Source organism: Leucopleurus acutus (assembly GCF_964270905.1).
Source record: "Leucopleurus acutus genome assembly, chromosome: 2".
Lineage (NCBI taxonomy): Eukaryota > Metazoa > Chordata > Mammalia > Artiodactyla > Delphinidae > Leucopleurus > Leucopleurus acutus.
Genome location: NC_139143.1, coordinates 30,018,884 through 30,037,999, shown reverse-complemented (window position 1 = coordinate 30,037,999; position 19,116 = coordinate 30,018,884). Strand labels below are relative to the sequence as shown.

The following is a 19,116-nucleotide window of genomic DNA, read 5'->3' as shown; positions in this document are numbered from 1 at the left end:
AATTTAACTATTTACTTATAATTTATGTTGATACAGAGGGAAATGATTTAACTGTTTTTCTTCTTAAAGTAACCTTTTTCCTTTTACTATTTTAGCCTGCCCAATCAAGAAGTCATAGTTGGACTGACAAAACATGTCAAAAGTCATCTAATATTAATAGCATTTGGAATAGGAACTATTGCCCTAGACTTGAGCTGGACATTGTTTCAGATGCAACAAAGGTGAAGGAAAATCCAAGTACTGTGGGCATTGAACTAGTGATTAGTACTAAAGGATTAAATCTTCCAAGGAAGTCATCCATTGCAAAAAGACCAAGAAGTGGTATGTATTTTGTTTTTGTGAAACACTAGTGAGAATTGGTCACAGTTTAGAAGCTTTATAGTTTTAGTTCTTACATTTAGGCCTTTGATCCATTTTGAATTAATTTTTTATATGGTGTGAGGTAAGGATCAAGGTTCACTTTTTTTTGTATATGGCAATCCAATTGTTCCAACACCATTTGTTAAAAAGATTATCCTTTTTCCATTCAATTGCCTTGGCACATTTGTTGACAATCAGTTGACCACATATGTGCAGGTCTGTACCATTGGTCTCTTTTCCTGTCTTTATGCCAGACACACTGTCTTGATTTCTGTAGCTTTTATAGTCAATCTTGAAATCTGGTAGTGTAAGTCCCTAAGTTTGTTCTTCTTTTGAAAAGTTGTTTTGGCTATTCTGTGTTCTTCACATTTCCATACAAATTTTAGAATCAACTTGTCAATTTCTTAAAAAAAAAAAAAAGCCTGCTGAGATTTTGATTGGGATTTAGTTGAATCCATAGATAAGTTTGGGGAGAATTGACATCTTAACAATATCAAGTTTTCTGATCCATTTGTTTAAGTCTTCTTTAGTTTAAGTCTTCAGCGATGCTTTGTAGTTTTCAGTGTACAGGTCTTGCACATATGTTGTCAAATTTATCTGTATATTTCAGATTTTTGATGCTGTTGTAAATGGTATTTTTAATTTCAATTTCTGGTTCATTGCTAGTATATAGAAATACACTTGATTTTTGTATATTAATCTTGTGTTTTGCAACCTTACTAAAATCACTTATTAGTTCTAGTATCTCTTTTTAGACTCTCTAGGATTCTCTATGTAGGCAATCCTATCACCTGCAAATAAAGATAGTCTTGCTTCTCCTTTTCCAGTCTGGATACCTTTTATTTCTTTTTCTTGCCTACTGGAACCTCCATTACAGTGTTGAACAAAAGTGCTGAGAATGGAATACTAGGTATTGGGAAAAGGTTTTTTCTTTCCACCATAGAATATGCTTAGAAATGGAAAGAATCCATTTCTTCACTTTTCCTTCTTTCCCTCAGACATTACATGAATGAATATCTGACAAAAAAAACAAAACAAAGCCCTTGCAGACTTTTAGTTCATGCCCTTATCTTTTAAATTTAGTTATAGATTATTCATGTTTGGCCAAAATGTCCTGATTCCTTATGAACCTAAATCTTTTTCATGATAATATCTCTGAACCTTTGTTTCCTCTTCTGAAATGGGAACAATATTGCTTATCTCACAAATTTTTGTATATGTGATATAACATATAAAAAAGCTCTGGTACATAGCAGGTACACTGTACATATTAGTTCCTTCCCTTCTTCTACCATCAAGGTAGGCTTATTCATTTTATGTAGAGAGCTCATCAGTAAATTACCTATGTCAGACTAAGTCTGCTTCGTTATAACTACCATTTATCAATGGATTTTGTCCACAGGCACACACACAAACACAAAAACAAAACAAAAAACAGTAAATGTTTTCCCTCTTTAATGTGACAGCCCTTCATATATTTAGAGACAGCCATTGTGACCCTCCTAAATTTCTTTTGCAAGCTAAAAGTTCCTTATCCAGGTTATGCTTTGGATACAATACAAATTTTTTAATAATTTGTAACTACTACAGTGAGTGGTTGTTGAGATGTGATCTGCTTACCATAGATCATATTTAGAACTGTGGCACTATTTCAGTCCTTCATCCAGAAGCTGCTTTTACTACTGCAAACTAAGATAACATGAGCTTTTAGTAGTATTCTTGTCATTTTGCTGGCATTTACTGAGTTTATAATCCACCAGTTGCTGTTAAGCCAGGTAGTTATATTTTTAAACTTAAATATGGGTTACATTATCCTTACTGAGGTAATCTTAATTCATTATAATCCATTGTTCTGCCTATTATTTTTTTTTCTTTTTTGAACCTTTATATTGTCTTCTAACATGGGTATTATGTCACCTGGAAATTTGAGAAGTATGGTTCAAGTATGTCTTAAAGTTTCGCTTAAAATATGTATACTAAGTCTATGAATTTCTCCACATAGCTAGTCTAACAACCTTATAAAAAGAAAATGAGATTAGTGTGGTGTGGCTTCTTGGTGAAACCTTGCTGGGGATCTTACGATGTTTATTTTTTTCCTCTTCTGTAAGAGCTCCCAATTCCCTGCATAATAAACAGATTTTTACAAGTTTACTGACCTATAGGTTTTTTTTACTCTATACATTTTTGAATTTGAGGTATCACCTGGTCTGTAGTATTTTGGCACCCTCAACTGTTTTACCAACTTCTTAGAGTCATGAGCATTTACTCCCATGTGAGTGGAAGCTATTCAGACTGAGAATTAGTTGGACTAATTTAAAGTACCTTAATGCTATCTCTATGTCCTTGCCCATTTCAGCTGTAACATCTTACATTATTTAGTCTTATGATTTATTCTTATACCAATAAAATGCGTTCGTTACACAGCAGTCTTCTAGAGCCCCATAGCTATGTAATGAAGATAATAGCTAGAGCACAAATTACAGGACAATCAAATACACCTCAAAAACCGTAACTCAGTGATGGTGTGTATATATAGCTCCTTGAAACATTTTTTTTTTAATGTTGAAACAATATTTTTAACCAAACATTAGTTTAATCATACATTTAATTCATTTTTTTTTTATATTCAGAATTAGACCCTTATTGTATAATGAATGTAGAGCCTTACAGAATTGATTGTACCCTGAAATTTTGGTTTAGGTAATTTCACATAAAATAGTACAAATAATTGACATTAAATCATAGCCAATTTTTGAAATCGTAAAACACAGCCAAGGGAATTTTTTTAAGTCATTCTTTTATTTCCTTTTCTGATGCATAGTTTAAAAAAAAATAAAACTTCATCTTTAGGACAATAGGACATGGACTGTGAAACTAAGACCAAATGTCTAACTATGCATGAAATAAAGATTTACAGATAATTTTGTTTTTACTTAGAAAAGCTATCAGAAGATGATCTATTTGGTCAGTATTCTACTTCCTTTACAAAGAAGATCAAGAAAAATAGTTGTGAAGGTGATAAATTATTGAACTCTTCTGAACGGTTTATGCCTGACCTGGTAGATGGAAATACTATTAAAAAAAGCTTAAGCATACCACCTAGGACAAGAAACAAATTTGCAACATTTTTACAGAGGAAAAATGAAGAAAGTGGTGCAGTTGTGGTTCCAGGAACCAGAAGCAGGTATAGTTATATCTAAAGAATGTTGTGTGTCTGTTGTATTATATACTCTGTTGGTATTTATTTTAATTGTCTTGAATAACATTGAATCTAATGGGATAGGTGTAAGACCTGGCTTAATCCAATTACAGTTTTTTATCATGTATTGATTTAGTTCCACTGTCCCTTGAACTTCTGTTACTTTTGTAATCTCTCCATGGAGAACCAAAATAAGAATTGTAGACCTTACTACATTTTGCATTAGAAAAACTCTGTTACTTTGGGGGTTCCTCCTCCCCCCACTTTGTTTCTATTTTTTTAGTTTCTTTAAGAGCTAAATATAATTTTGCGAAGTATTTTTAGAAATCTATTTAAATGCAGATGACTATGGATTTCTCATATTAATTGATAATCCGATACCATACTAGATGCTGGGTTACAAAAATGAGAGACATAGTTTTTGCTCTTGAGAAACATGCAGTTTTTCGTAGTTGGAGAAGTAGGTCAGTAACAAAATCTTTCCATACAGTGTGGTAAGTACAATGACAAAATCATGCATGAGGTGTTTTGAGGGCATCTAATGCTGAGGCAATGGTTGGAAATGGTGGGAGGGAAGGGATGAGTGTTAGGTGCTGTTACCTAGGTTTAAATGATGAGTGGGTGAAGCAAAGAAGGGAGCCAGATACTTTCCCAGCAGACTCATGCAGCTTGGACAGAGACATGGAGGTGAGCAACAGCACGGAGCATGGGGTTAACTATTTGCTGTTGATCACTGCTATTATTACTTCTGCCACAATGTAAGTTGGGAAAAGGATGAAAAGGGAGCAGAAATGTAGATGATGAGGGAGCAGAAATAAGCAAGCCAGTTCATGAAAGGCTTGTAAGCCAATCTAAGGAACTTGAGTCTTTAGGGGTGATGGGAAATATTTAGAAGGTTTTAATCAGGGGAGGAGTATGATTTGATTCCTGGTTTAGATAGACCACTCTGAACACACTGTGAAGAATGGATTCTAGCGGTCCAAAGCTGAGCAGAAAGATTAGTTAGGCTGTTGCCATAGTCCCTGCTAGTGAAGATGAGAATTTGAAGAGTCAGTATAACTTAGGGGTTAGGAATTTGGACTCTGGGGTTAGACCACCTGGATTTGAATCCTGTCCTGTTTACTCATGAGATGTTTGACTTGAGCAAGTTAATTTCTGGGTGCTTCTGTTTCTTCAAGGCTAACAAGTATAACAATCTTAGGATCATTGATAGAATTAAATTATTACCATAAGTAAAGTGCGTAAAATATTGCCCAACAGATGATAAACATACAATAAATAGTTCTTATTTTATTGACTTCGGATAGTGGTACCACAACTAGAAACAGGAAATTTAAGTGTTAGAAGTTATTTAGGCATGATTTAGTAACTTTAAGAAAGAGAAACTTTATCAGCCCCTGTATTTCTCTAGAAGACTTAGAATGAATATTTTTTATTTTTCAAGTTTAATAAACTGGGTTGCAGCCAGATTTGTCTAACCATGATGATAGGAGAAGGACATGAAGGAATGAACCACTGATAATCCCTAAGCCTCCTTTAGGGGATGTTTCAAACCCTTCTCCCATCAAGTCTTTCCAAGGAAACATTCACAGTACAATGAAATGATCATTTTGATTCTTCCTTTGTTAGTCACCCTCATTAAAAGTGCTTGTTAACAGTGGAATAATGAAGAAGTAGGCCTCAAAAGATGGAAAATAGGGTTCTAGATGATTTATGCTGATTTATACATTCTAGAAAGTTGACTTCTGTCATTCAGAGAAATTTTTGGAACTCGTGTTTTATTTTTCCATTTGGGTGAAAATAGGATTTCATTTCTCTGCCTCTTAGTGCTTCTTTTTCTTTCCATTTAGGTGAGACTAGAATTTCCTTTTTCTGCCTCTTTGGAGACAGCTAATGAGAATAATGTTTGTGTGTCTCTACAGGTCTTGGCTATTAAGTCATTGTGGAAGCGTAATGAAATCTCTGTTTGAAGCTGTAAATAGCTGCTTTATATAGCTTAGTTAGTTGTTTCGCTAAGAAATTGTTCAGAGGACGCATTAAGAAATGCTTGGAGAAATATTTTTTTCTGCATCAACTTCCTGTGAAATAATAATTGGGAGTAAATCTTTGATGTATAATTTTCTGATCTAGATTATAGAGCAATATCTAATAATAATTAGATATTGTTAAATTAGTTTTCTTAGCTGATTTTCAAAGTTCTTTTATGTGTTATTCCTCACAACAGTATTATGAGATATTCAGGTTGGCGTTATTTTCTCTATTTTGGGCTAAGAAATTGAGGCTCTTAGAGGTTAAGAAACTTTCCCAGGGTTGTATAGTTAGTATTAGTGATAGGAAAGATTCCTAGTCATAGTTGGCATGGTACCTTGAAAGGAGCACACGATCTTATAGGCCTGGACTTGAATTCTCACTCTATCATTTAATTAGTTGAGTGATCTTTCATATGCCATTTAACTTCCCTGAGCCTCTTTTTTTAACTATAAAATATGGATGATCATATGCATAAGACTGTTTTAAGACTAGCAGAAGTTATATATATCAGACACCTGGCACAGTGCCCAGTCACTAATATATATGCCAGTGGTCATTCCCACCCCATTCTTTTTAATATAACATAACAGGAGGTATTAAATATGCAAAAGATTGTCTCCAATCTGTTTGCTTTTTGGAAGTCTGTTTTAAGTCTTATCTTTATTATATAGATACTTATCCTAGAATAATGCCTATTTATTTTCTCAGATCTAGAAATGTAATTATCAGTTAAGTCACACCATAGGCTGTTTGGAAAGAAACAGCTGTGAACTAGGAGGGGTTCTAGGTTTTAATTCTGTTCTTTAGTTGATTAATTTTATAACCGTGGGCTCTGTTACTCAAACTTCTCTTACCTACGAAATAATACATAGAAAAATGTTTGGATATCATAGGGGTTATTGTTTGCTTAAAAGGGAGCTGATGTTTCTTACTCAGTGAAAAACCAAGTAAGACTTTTCCTTTTACATGCTGCTTCCTTCCTGCCCTGTACCCACACACATCAGCTAAGGGTTTGATGTAAAGATAAGAGAGGATATTTACTCTCCAGCATTTAGTAAATATTCTATTTAATCATCTTGGATTTGAACTAATGCTTATTAATGAGGTAAATTCTCTTTAAGTTTCATATTTAGCTGATCATACACTCTAGGAGTTTATTTTTAAACCTAAAAACACTCCTTGAATACATCCTTCCCAGTAATGATACTGATCTTTGTTTCATTTATATTGGGGTTTTTTTGCGGTATGCAGGCCTCTCACTGCTGTGGCCTCTCCCGTTGCGGAGCACAGGCTCAGTGGCCATGGCTCACGGGCCTAGCCGCTCCGCGGCATGTGGGATCTTCCCGGACCAGGGCATGAACCCGTCTCCCCTGCATTGGCAGGCGGACTCTCAACCACTGCGCTACCAGGGAAGCCCTATATTGGAGTTTTTAAAAGTGATTTTTTTTAAAGCTGCTACCCTGAATAAGTAGTACCTCTTTAGTAATACAGAATTGAATAATTGATTTGAAAGTCTTAACCTCAATATTTAAATTAGTGTAGAAGTTTACAGGGTATATAAAAAGCTTGGTAGATTAGTATACTACTACAAGTTCCCAGATGGCTTGCTACTACTAGGAGGTAAGCTAAGTTGAGGGGAAAATGGCTAATTTATTTTGCTTTTACAAAATAAGAGGCCATAGTTATAAAGTGTCCTTTCTGTTGCATATTTCTATATCTGTTCAAATATTTGAGTATCAGCCATGTGTAAAATCTATTTTGCCTTTATGAAGTTAATATATTTATGAGATTTTTTTAAAAGAACCATTTTTCCATTATGAATCTTGTCACCTTTGTGAGAAAACTCTAAAATACTTCTGCATTCTTTCTGTTGTTTTTTCTGTTAGGTTTTTTTCCAATTCTCTGGGTTCTGCTGACTGTATATCAAAGAAAGCAAGCAGCCAGTCTCTAGATGAAACTGCTGTCACAGATAAAGAAGCCAATGTAAATGAGTCAGATTGTCTAGATGGCAAGAAGTTGTTAGATATCAGTGTAGCACATAATTCAAGTGAGCATATTCCAGATGATGTGACTGTGATTGCTGAAGAGTCTCAGTCTTTTAAGACCAGCAGATTCACGAGGACCATCTCACCACCTACCTCGGGTACACTAAGAAGTTGTTTCAGTTGGTCTGGAAGTCTTGGAGAGTTTTCAAGAACACCAAGCCCCTCTCCAAGCACAGCATTGCAACAGTTCCTTAGAAAGAGTGATTCTCCCATCTCTCTGCCTGAGAATAATGAGCCGTCTGATGTATCTCAGTTAAAGAGTGATGAGTCAAGTGATGAATCTCATCCCTTACATGAAGTGGATTGGTCTTCACAGTCTCAGGAAAGCATGGACTTATCACCACACAATTTAAATGCATCAAAACTTTCTCAGCCTTCTAGTAAGGATTTAGATTCAGAGGTAAGTCACATTATGAAGCGTTTGTTTTCAAATTCATATATAAGAGAAAATAGGGTGTTTATCAGACAATTGAGGAAATTTTGCCTAATTATGGAAATAATTGATTGTTTTAATTTTTCATTCTAGATCTTACTGTGTAGAAAGTTCATGTTTTATTCATCTGAAGGGCTTCTCTGTATTTTAGACTCTTATACATTTAATCTAACTATATTTCTTGAATCACTGTGTTCCATTGATAGGTGTCTCAAGTTGTGGAACACTTAAGACCTAAGCAGAATGATAAGCTTCATGAAAAGTTATTATAAATTTAATATTTAAATCCTTAATATACTATTGAATTCAGACAACATTTGAAACCTTATAATGAAATGGCCCTGTTAATGGGATGGTGTTCATCGTAAGTTTTAGTACTTCAGAAATACATTTTTTATTTACTCTTACTATTCTTTTTGCAGTTCCCATTTATGACAAAACAAAATAGTAATACAAGTGATTTTATGTTATTCTGTGTAAATTAATAAAAGCATCCTAACCATTTTTTTAATTTGTAAAATATCTTTATCCTTACTTAAGTAAAATCAAAGCTCCAGATAAGTACTGCTCATAAGACCCAGTGACATCATATTTTAAAATGACATGATGTCATAATAACATTCTTTAATCTGAGTTATCTTAAATCTATCAATTTAACATACTTCATTTTATGTTCACAACTACAGTTACCAAGTTGTAAGAACAATTACAGCCTTGGTAATATTTGACAGAACTTTGAGGTCTGATAATCCTGAATATTAAACATCTAATAAATCAGTATATCTTGTGTTTATAAAAAGGAAAGTATTTTATTCAAGTTCCTAAAGGAAACTTGAGTTGTATTGGACTCAAAGACAAAAGCCTAGTTACAATATGGAAGCAAATTGTTTTCATTTGGAGAAAGCGGAAATCAATTAATATATTCAAATCCAAAATCCATTCCATGTAGTGTTTTTTAAGTAAGAGTATGCCAAACCAAGCCCTTGAGGCTTTTGCTTTTCTTTTCCCATTCACTCACTTTACCTTCAGTTTATCCATACTGTTCTAGAAGACTGTTTCTTTTAACATGAGCCTCCATTTTTGTTTGTTTGTTTGTTTGTTTTTTGCGATATGCGGGCCTCTCACTGTTGTGGCCTCTCCAGTTGCAGAGCACAGGCTCCGGACGCGCAGGCTCAGCGGCCATGGCTCACGGGCCCAGCCGCTCCGCGGCATGTGGGATCTTCCCGCACCGGGGCACGAACCCGTGTCCCCTGCATTGGCAGGCGGACTCTCAACCACTGCGCCACCAGGGAAGCCCTGAGCCTCCATTTTAATGTCATCTTTTTCATTTTCCACATCTTACTGCATTTTTCTCATGGTACCATTTGGGTACCATCACAGTTGCTATTTCTTGAACATCTTTCTTTAAAAATCACTATTTGTGAGGATACTTTCAGGTCTGCTGAGCTCCTTTCGGGTGTTCTTGTTCCTTTTCCAGCAGACATCTTCCTGCTTTACTAATTTTGTAAAGCTTTTAGCATGTTTTACTGAGAAACCTTACCAGCTCACAGCCTATGGGCTCATGATGCTGACAGAACTCTCCACACTTCTGTCTTCGGGGCTAGCCATTTTTGTGATTATCAATTATAGAAACATAAATTCTCTCCCCTCAAAAACAAACAGACTAAGAATCATTCATTAAGTCATCTCTTGCCACCAGATGTGGTAAATTCCTCTTTGGATAAATGAATTAATTGTCAAACAATTGGGACAATAGCAGGTAACATAAAAACTGTGTAATCTTTCTTTATTCAGAAAATGTTTTAGAGAGCCACAGTGCGACTGGGGCTTCCTTTTGAATATCAGGTTTTACTGTATGGTTCTGAAGAAAATGCATTGGAGACTCTTCCACTGGTGGTTCACTGTGAAAAGCAACAACCATGTATTCTATGTATACTGAGTTCATTAACGGTATTGGAGATTAATTAATCTTAGGATCTTACTCTTGATCTTTATTTTAAGAAATGATATAGCCCAGAGTCATCACTACTATAAGCAAGAAATGTTAGAGTTTCTGTAAGTTACAATCCAAATTAATGGAGTATTTTTCACTTTTGGATTGTTTTAAATATATAATACTATGTAGAATCCTAAAATAAATATTAAAAAAAAAAAAACCTCTTGAAAAATGCAGAAATGTAAAGCCTTCTGAATTTGCATTCATTGTCCTCTTTTATTTGACTTTTGTGGGAATCAGATAATTCTGTCTATAGAAAAGTCTTACATGATGGGATTGGGGTGTAGAGAGGAGGTCTTAAAAGTCTTTGCTGAAGGTAACTGTGCATTTGATACAGTGCTACTCTACTTCTTGAAAGTATATGCCTTTTTTCTCTTTAATGTTGAACATGTTACACAATGAAAAAGAGATGTAGAACTATACTGGTTCAACCTTTTGTAGCTAGTAATTTATGAAAACTATTAGCCAAGTTTACAAATGATGTTACAGCAGGAGACTTTTTTTTTTAACAAGAGAACACTTTTATTTATTTACTTTCCAAAATTTTAAATCCTTGAAGGGGTACAGCATCACGTGGATTCTGTGTCCAATGGCTTTAGCAGGAAGATTGCTTCAGAATTTGGCATGAACCCCATGCCATTGTTTCCATGAGCATGAGTTATTTTTCCCTAGATTACTCTGGTTTTGTTGAGTTTGCCACCATGAGTTACAGTGTTGTTCTTTGCTTTGTACACATAAGCATACCTCTTGCATAGATAGAAGTCAGTTTCATCTCAAGCATAAACACCTTCAATTTTAAGAAGACCTGTGTGCTTCCTCTGGTTCTGGAGACTCTGCTTATAGGTTTTTTTTTCTTTCTTTCTTTTTTACTTTGGGGCAATGTGGGATGCATGAAAATTTCAAGTATAGTCTTCCATTGCCTGAAGCAGTTGTAGATTCTGGATAATATCACAATATACCAGACACTGGGTTGGCTTTAACATTATGTGACACAGCTTGTGCCTTGCTCACAGTTTGGAAGGGGATACACAGAACATCCAGTACAAAGATGACCTTGAACATGGATTTTGTTATAGGATCCAGGTCCCCAACATTGCAAACTTGGCAGAAGGAATTGAGATCTATCATGTCAGTATGGTTTAATCATGGCAGGAAAGACTCAGTGAAAATTACTCTTATATGTTTGGACCTGAAGTGATTAAGAAATGAATCACTGCAGCCATCTGTCCATTAAAAAGGAGGGCAGCAAATGTTTGGCATGTCTTTTTTTTTTTCTTTCTCCCAGGACAGTGATCTCCATGTTGTGGGGTTTTTTTTGTTTTGTTGAGGTTTTACAATGTTGTATTAGTTTCTACTGTACAGCGAAGTGGAGTTCCCTGTGCTATACAGCAGGTTCTTATTAGTTATCTATTTTATATGTATTAGTGTATATATGTCAATCCCAGTCTCCCAATTCATCCCACCACCATCCCCCATGCTTATAGTTTTTTTTTTTTTGCTTATAGCTTTTTAATTTATATTTTACATAGTTTACTTCTTCAGCTGGTTTTCTTTAGTGAAACTAGCAAACACCATTCTTTCCACATTAGATTAATTTTCTTTTATTCTATTTCATGCTTTTTATACTTTTATTCTTCTGATAAATTACATTTTATTTACACTGATTTTCTCAATTTACTTGTTTTATGTTTTGTTGAATATTGGTCAGTTGTCATAAAAATTTGATAGTAAAAATCTAAGTTTGCTTTATTTTTTCATCTCTGGGATCTAGGAATCTGATTGCAATTTTAAGTCACTTGATAATCAAGGTAATCAGAAATCCAAGCTATACTTATTTCATTTTTCAAAAAAAGGCACGCTTCTAAGGAACAAGGTAAAACACTTACTTAAATTATTTTTAAATTTCAGAAGCAGCTCATGCTTATTACCAGGCAATAAGAAATATAAGCAAAATTAAAAATCAAAATGCCTATATTCTTATTTACACAAAATGTCTACCTTCAAACCATCTAGAACCATATTTGTGCATAATTTGTAGGTGTTTAAATTGTGAAACCTGCTATTTTTCTCTTACAGTATAAAGAACTTTTTCTATGTACTTACATAACATTACTTATAATGAATAAAATATGCCATTGTATGGGTTTAGCAAATCTTCTTATGTTTGTCCTTTACCCTAAAAATTTTTGCTGTAGCAAAGAGTACTACAACGAAGATTTTGTTGGTAAATATTTGAGTACTGTACACATTTTTGATTTTTTCGTAGGGGTGAATTCTATGGAGTGGTATTACTGGTCCAAAGGCATACATGGTTTAAAGCTTTGATGTATATTGCAAAAAGGCATTCTAGAAATTGGGTACCTGATGAGCCAAGCTTTTTTTTTTTTATCAAACTCTGTAAATATATGTGACTGCATAGTGAAAGCTTGTAAGTTAAAGCCTATTTTATATATTAAGTGTTCTTGCCTGTAAATATCAAAATACTAATTCCTGACTTAAAAATGGGCAAGGGACATGAACAGAAATCACAAAAGAAAAAGCACAAATGGCTGATTAACATATAAAAAGCACATTCAACCTTATTAGTAATCAATGCAAATCAAAGTAATAAAATATAATTTCTTACCTCTCATTTTTCCAAAAAAGTTTTTAATTTACTCATTTTATAAGAGTATAGTGAGATGAATAATCACATGTTTAGGAGAGTAAGAATTGTTGTGCCATTTCTGGAAAGCAATTTGAAAGAGTTGAAATAATTTAACCCAGTAAGTGCATTCTAAAACTTGAGCCTAAGGAGATAATGAGAGTTTAAATACAAGAGCACTTATTCTTGCATTGGTTGCAATAATGAAAAATTGGGGGAAAAAATCTAAATATCTAGAAATAAGAGAGTGAAATACATTAAATACGTTGTTGGTTTTAGCTCTTGGCTGGTAGATATATAGGTGAATTTTTTTTCTTTGTTTTCTCATGTTCTTCTATAGTGAACCTATATTATTTTTCTTATATTTATACAAGAAAACTATATTCATATAGTTAACATATTATTTTCTTACGCATATTTTTAAAAGCATAAAACCTTTACAAAAATTTTAAATAAATGGCCTGGCATATCTATTTGAAAGAAAGTCCCCATCTCATACTATATAAATATAAAACTGAAAGATAAGGATATGAATGTAAAATATGTAAATATAAGATTCTTTTAAAAATCTTTAAGTGAGAAAGGCTTTTTCAAACAGATACTGTCTTGGAAAGATGTCCATATTATTTTTTTTTTTTTTTTTTTTTTTTTTGCGGTACGCGGGCCTCTCACTGCTGTGGCCTCTCCCGTTGCGGAGCACAGGCTCCGGACGCGCAGGCTCAGCGGCCGTGGCTCACGGGCCCAGCCGCTCCGCGGCATGTGGGATCTTCCCGGACCAGGGCACGAACCCGTGTCCCCTGCATCGGCAGGCGGACTCTCAACCACTGCGCCACCAGGGAAGCCCGTCCATATTATTTTTGAATGAAAGGGAAACCATGCTATTAAACAATATTAAACACAATAAATAGCATGGTGTTTTTGTTTGCTTAAATGCTGGAAAATACACACACGTGTGTATGTTTGTACAATCATAGTAAAATGTCTGGAAAGATACTAAAATTATTCACAATGATAGGATTAGAGATTTAGAAAGTACTTTCTCAAAAGGAGTTATATTAAAGATGATGGTTTAATGTCCTCAAAAGAAGGACATTAAACCATCATCTTTTTATTATTTTTATTCTTTCTGTCAGATTTTCATTGTCAGTGTTTTAACTGTCACTTCTGTTTTGGTGACAACTCCCCGGATGAACCTTCCTTCTTGCTCCCTAATATCCAAATTCAATATCTAAAATCAAACTCATATTTTTTTAACCTCTAACCAGTACTTCTCAGAGCATTTTTATCAGTTACATAAAATTATAATATTTGTTCTACGTCACTTAGTTTCAAAATCTTACGGTTGTCCTCTTTCCTTATAACCTCCAGTTGGATCCTTCTTTTTCAGGGGTTAAAGAAAAACAACCAAATAACTATACCTATCTAAATCCTGTTTCTTTCTTTGTCTTATTTCTTGCTCTCCCTTTTCCCATCACCAACATCCTAATTCAAGATTTCATCTTTCATGTGTGAGTCCTTCCATTTTTTATACACCCTCTACTAGATTCATTAATTTTAAAGCCTTGTTTTATATTACTACACTCCTACTATCCAAAAAAAATAGCAACAAAATTTTAATGGCTCCATATTTCACACAGCATAAAAATCAAGTCAGACAAAGACAAATATCATATAATATCACTTATTTGTGGAATCTAAAAAAAAAATGATATAAATGAACTTATTTACAAATCAGAGATAGACTCACAGACATAGAAAACAAACTTACGGTTACCAAAGGGGATAGCGGGGGCAGGGGTGGGGAGATAAACTAGGAATTGGGGATTAACATACCTACTACTATATATAAAATGAATAAACAACAAGGACCTATTGTATAGCACAGGGAACTATGCTCAGTATCTTGTAATAACCTATAATGGAAAAGAATCTGAAAAAGAATATATATATGATATATATATCATATATATATATGATATATATATATATATATCACTGAGTCACTTTGCTATACACTTGAAACTAACACAATGTTGTAAATTATACCTCAATTAAAAAAATCAGTGGATTCAACTTAAATGTCAGTAGAGATCTGTTTAAGTAAATTATGGCACATTTATACAATGGAAAAAACAGGCAACCTATTCAAAACAAAATTCAGTTCTACATGTGAAATGGAAAAATCTCCAAGATACATTGTTAAGTAAAATCAAGATATATTAGGCAAGAAAAACAAAGTACATGACATTTTGTAGTATGCTGCCAGTTGTGTGTGGGGTGTATGTGTGTGTGTATGTGAATGAATTCAGTGGTTGTACAGGAAACTGGTAGCAGTGACTGCCTAAAGGCAGTGAGGGAGTAAGGGAGACTCACTTTTCTGTCTGTTCTTTTATACTCTTGATTTAGTGCCAGGTACATGTATTACCTGGTGAAAATATTATGATAATTTTTGTAGACGTTTATAAGCACACTTTTGCACATCGATTTTAGGTTATTTTTTGTTCCAGTGTATAAATAATAGTTTGAAATTAAATAAAGGTAGTTGCTTTAACAGAATAGTATTAAAACAGGCATTTAATCTTCAGGTTCCTGGGCTGTATAAATCTAGTTCTGTGGACAGTCTTTCTACAACCAAGATCAAACCTTTAGTACCTGCCAGAGTCAGTGGGCTGAGCAAGAAGCCATCAAGCATCCATAAGAGAAATCATCATAATGCCGAGAACAAGCCAGGATTGCAGATAAAAATCAATGAACTCTGGAAAAATTTTGGATTTAAAAAGTGAGTTATCTTGTAACTTATTCTAAAATGATAAATATTTTTTTTCTGTAATTTCAATCCCTGTCTCCTCTTTCTATTTTCATATGAATCAACTTCTTTTTCTCTTACCCTAAGAAAATTATTTTCCTCTAGTCCCTTTAACTGACTCTTTGTAGGAATATTTAACTTCAGTTTCTGTACCTTCTTTTAGTGAAAACGTGGCAAACTAAAAACCTCAGTTCTCAATCTGACTTTGGGGACTCTCTGTCGTTAAGCAAATTACTTTTCCAGGCCTTAAGTGTCTTATTTTTCTTTCCTTCTGAATGTTGTTGTAGACATGGGAAGGTAACGCTCCATGGTACTTCTGGATTTAAAGCAGTTTGTTTCCCTAAATTATCACATCTAAAATGGGAAGAATCAATGAGTTTATATGATGAATTAACCAGATTTCTAATGTATGTAGCAAACACTGTTTTAAGAGAATTGACCCTCTATATATCTACATTTTTTGAACCAAATTGCATCTGTTAGACAACAAAATTAGCCACAAAGTAGCATAGATTTATAATTACTTTATTTTCTGGTTCTTATTAATGCAAATGTACTAAGAATAAACACAAAGAGAAAGGGAGGGAGGGAAGCGGGGAGGTGACTTACATGGGATGATAAGATTAAACCTTACCTAATAGAAATGTTATCACAATCAGATGAGATAGTATGAGTGGAAACACTTTGTAATAAGTGCTGGACAATTATGTTTTTACTTTACATTGTGTTAAGTCTAGATTAAACCATATAGCAGCAGTTCTCAAACTTTTTTTTTTAATATTTATTTATTTATTTTGGCTGTGCCAGGTCTTAGTTGTGGCACACGGCATCTTTTTTAGTTGCAGCATGCAGGCTTCTTAGTTGCAACATGCGGGCTTCTTAGTTGCAGCATACGAACTCTTAGTTGCGGCATGCATGCGGGATCTAGTTCCCTGAACAGGGATCAAACAGGGATCAAAGCTTTACTCAGTTCTGCTTTTGGATTATCCGTACAAATGTCAGCACGGTAAGAAAGGCAGATAAAGTCTAAATATTATTATGAAAATAGTTTTGATCTTACAAACCCCCTGAAAGTGTCTTGGGAATTTTTAGGCATCTGTGGATCATACTTTGAGAACTGCTACTAAAGGGAAATTAAGGGTGCAACAGTATTCTTAAATGCCTTTTAGAAAAATAAGACTTAATTACTCCTGTTGGAATTTTGTTGACAGGACATAGAATCAGTTTTGTTATCTTCATGATAGGATTAATTTTTATAGACATAGAACTTCCTTCCAAAAGTTGGAAGACTGGGAGAAGTAAAAAGATAGGGCTTAAACATTTGTTTATGCTTCACTCATGCTGGTCCTCAGCCAGACTTGAGAAGGGTTCTAGAGAGAAAAGAACTAAAGTTTGTTTACTGGAACCATTCTGCCTTAGCTAGTTATATTTAGTAGTGGCTTGGCACCTACTTTGAAAGGTGATTTAGAAAGCAGTCATGGGTACTAAGAAGCAAAACTTAAATTTTATTGGGCATACTCAGAGGAGAACCTGAATGTGTCATATAATAAATTGAGACAAATTATACAGTAGAGGGTTTTATCCTCTTTACATACCTCTCTTTTGTCCAGGTAGATTATTTTCGAATAAACACTACCCTAAAAACACCCAATAAATTCATTTTATTATATTATCTTTTGCAGAGATTCTGAAAAGCTTCCTTCTTGTAAGAAGCCAGATCCCCTGTCTCCAGTCAAAGATAACATCCAACTAACTCCAGAAGAAGAGGATATATTTAACAATTCTGACTGTATGCGTGTTCAGAGAGCAATATTCCAATAAACACGGGCAGCTGGGAGGCTATTGCCTGCAAGAGAATCTCTATCAATTTCATGTCCTGTTTGAGAATGAAGCAGTTATCAGTATGAAAGACTTGTTCTTAGATCTATGATATTTATTTTTAAAGAGTACATTTTGTATATTAACTATGTAACTGTTTTTGTTCAGCTTATTATACTTTCATAAGAAGCTAACTAGAGAAATAATTTTGGTTTTGACAGGTTTTTGAAGTTTTAATGTTAATTGAGCAAGTCCCTTGGAACTTACAAAAATCTACTCTAAAGATTTCTGTAATGTTGTCAAGTACAAGGATGGTAAATGGAAAACCACAATTCTGTGGTCATTTTGTACTAGAGGAAATTACTGTGTTTCTTTGAGCTATAGTTTTTTCACCTGCCTTTCCTGTCTGTCTTTCAGGGTTGAATTGGATATACAGTTGCTGAGATGGGAGGGGTAGTTGGAAGGGTTAAAGATCTTGCATAAATGGGGCAGTGCTCTGTTTTCCCTGAAGAGTTTGGTTGGGTTACAGATTGACAGTAAAAGAAAATTGGTTTCAGCATCATATGGAAGGCACTACTTCTTATATCATTAATATTCTTAAACTTCAAAATAGCCTATTTCTCTTATATGTCTTTTTTGAAGTGTGGGCTAAAAATTCCCTAACGTATATTTAAAACTAGTATCCTAGGTGCAATGTAAAATGCTAAAGCTGCAGGGTCTGTGATGTGTACATACTCTGCAAAGAAATAGATTCTTGGAAAGAAAACCAGCTATGCAAGTGAAGATCTGAAGTAAGGAAGTGAAGTAAGTGACAATCTGACAGGAAGTAAAGGAATTGTAAAAGTGTCTGATATAGAGGATAAAGGAAAGGGATCCAGAGCATTTTAATTTTTAAGTGAGACTTAGTAGAGGAGGTCAGAGTGGAACAAAAAACGTAACATTGTAAGAAACAGCATAAAAATGTTAAAAGGGGAAAAAATTTTTTTAAAAAATCTGGAAAACACAAAGAACAAAAGCAAATTTGAACTTTCTGTGAATGTTTCCTGTTATAGAACAAATTAAGAAAGGGAAGATGGTAGCAGTGCTGTAGTTTGTCAATCTCCGAACCGTCGCATAGCAGCAACTGGATAGCAAAGTCAAAATACTAATGAACAACATTACAACAAATTTAGATGGCATCATATACTTAAATCCTGAAATATAAGTGGGTGAAGACAAGCTACCAAAAGCCACAAGACCACAAAGTGGTACTGGCGTCTATTTGGGAGAAGTAGAGCATGGCAATAGGGCATCTAATGGACCTGAGAACAGAACTTGAATAGAATGATTATTGAAACACATAGCAGGCCAAGTTGCAAACAGCCATTTGAAACTGGGAGACGCTTTGAGCATTCCAGTGGTGAGTGAGTGCAGGAGACCTATAGTAATGTCTGAAGGAATGAAGCAATGTAGTCCATATGAACTTTTGAAATGATTTGCCATATTTGTCAAGGCTCCACAGAAGAGAAACTGCTGGCTGTAAAACCAAAATTGAGCAGGAGAGTGACAATAGACACAAAGGAAGGTAAGGTTAAATACAGTGAAGGGAGGAATTGTTGACCAAGAAATCTCAGCAGAATACTGTTTTTGTTTTTGAACACTGAAAACAAAAACAAAAACCACCAACAACAAAACAGCTGAGGTTGAGAAGGTCCCATGACCCATGCCTCCTCAAAGTTAAAGAAAATTATTTTTACTTAAAAAGAAACCACATAGGGCTTCCCTGGTGACACAGTGGTTGAGAG

At 34.3% G+C, this 19,116-nt stretch overlaps 1 protein-coding gene across 2 annotated transcripts in view; it reads left to right on the top strand.

Moving 5' to 3' along the window:
* The window catches only part of EXO1 (exonuclease 1), a gene marked incomplete at both ends in the record, with an annotated part of 37,394 nt that extends 20,059 nt beyond the window's left edge, over positions 1-17,335 (top strand). The window contains 6 exons of one of the 2 annotated variants that reach the window (XM_082832779.1): positions 96-318; positions 3,298-3,544; positions 7,477-8,035; positions 11,836-11,937; positions 15,294-15,487; positions 17,197-17,335. In XM_082832779.1, coding sequence (XP_082688905.1) covers positions 96-318; positions 3,298-3,544; positions 7,477-8,035; positions 11,836-11,937; positions 15,294-15,487; positions 17,197-17,335 — 1,464 coding nt within the window. Of the gene's footprint in view, positions 1-95; positions 322-3,297; positions 3,545-7,476; positions 8,036-11,835; positions 11,938-15,293; positions 15,488-17,196 lie in introns of both variants that reach the window. The other variant, XM_082832778.1, reaches the window with a different exon arrangement.
* Between the last annotated feature and the right edge of the window lie 1,781 nt (positions 17,336-19,116).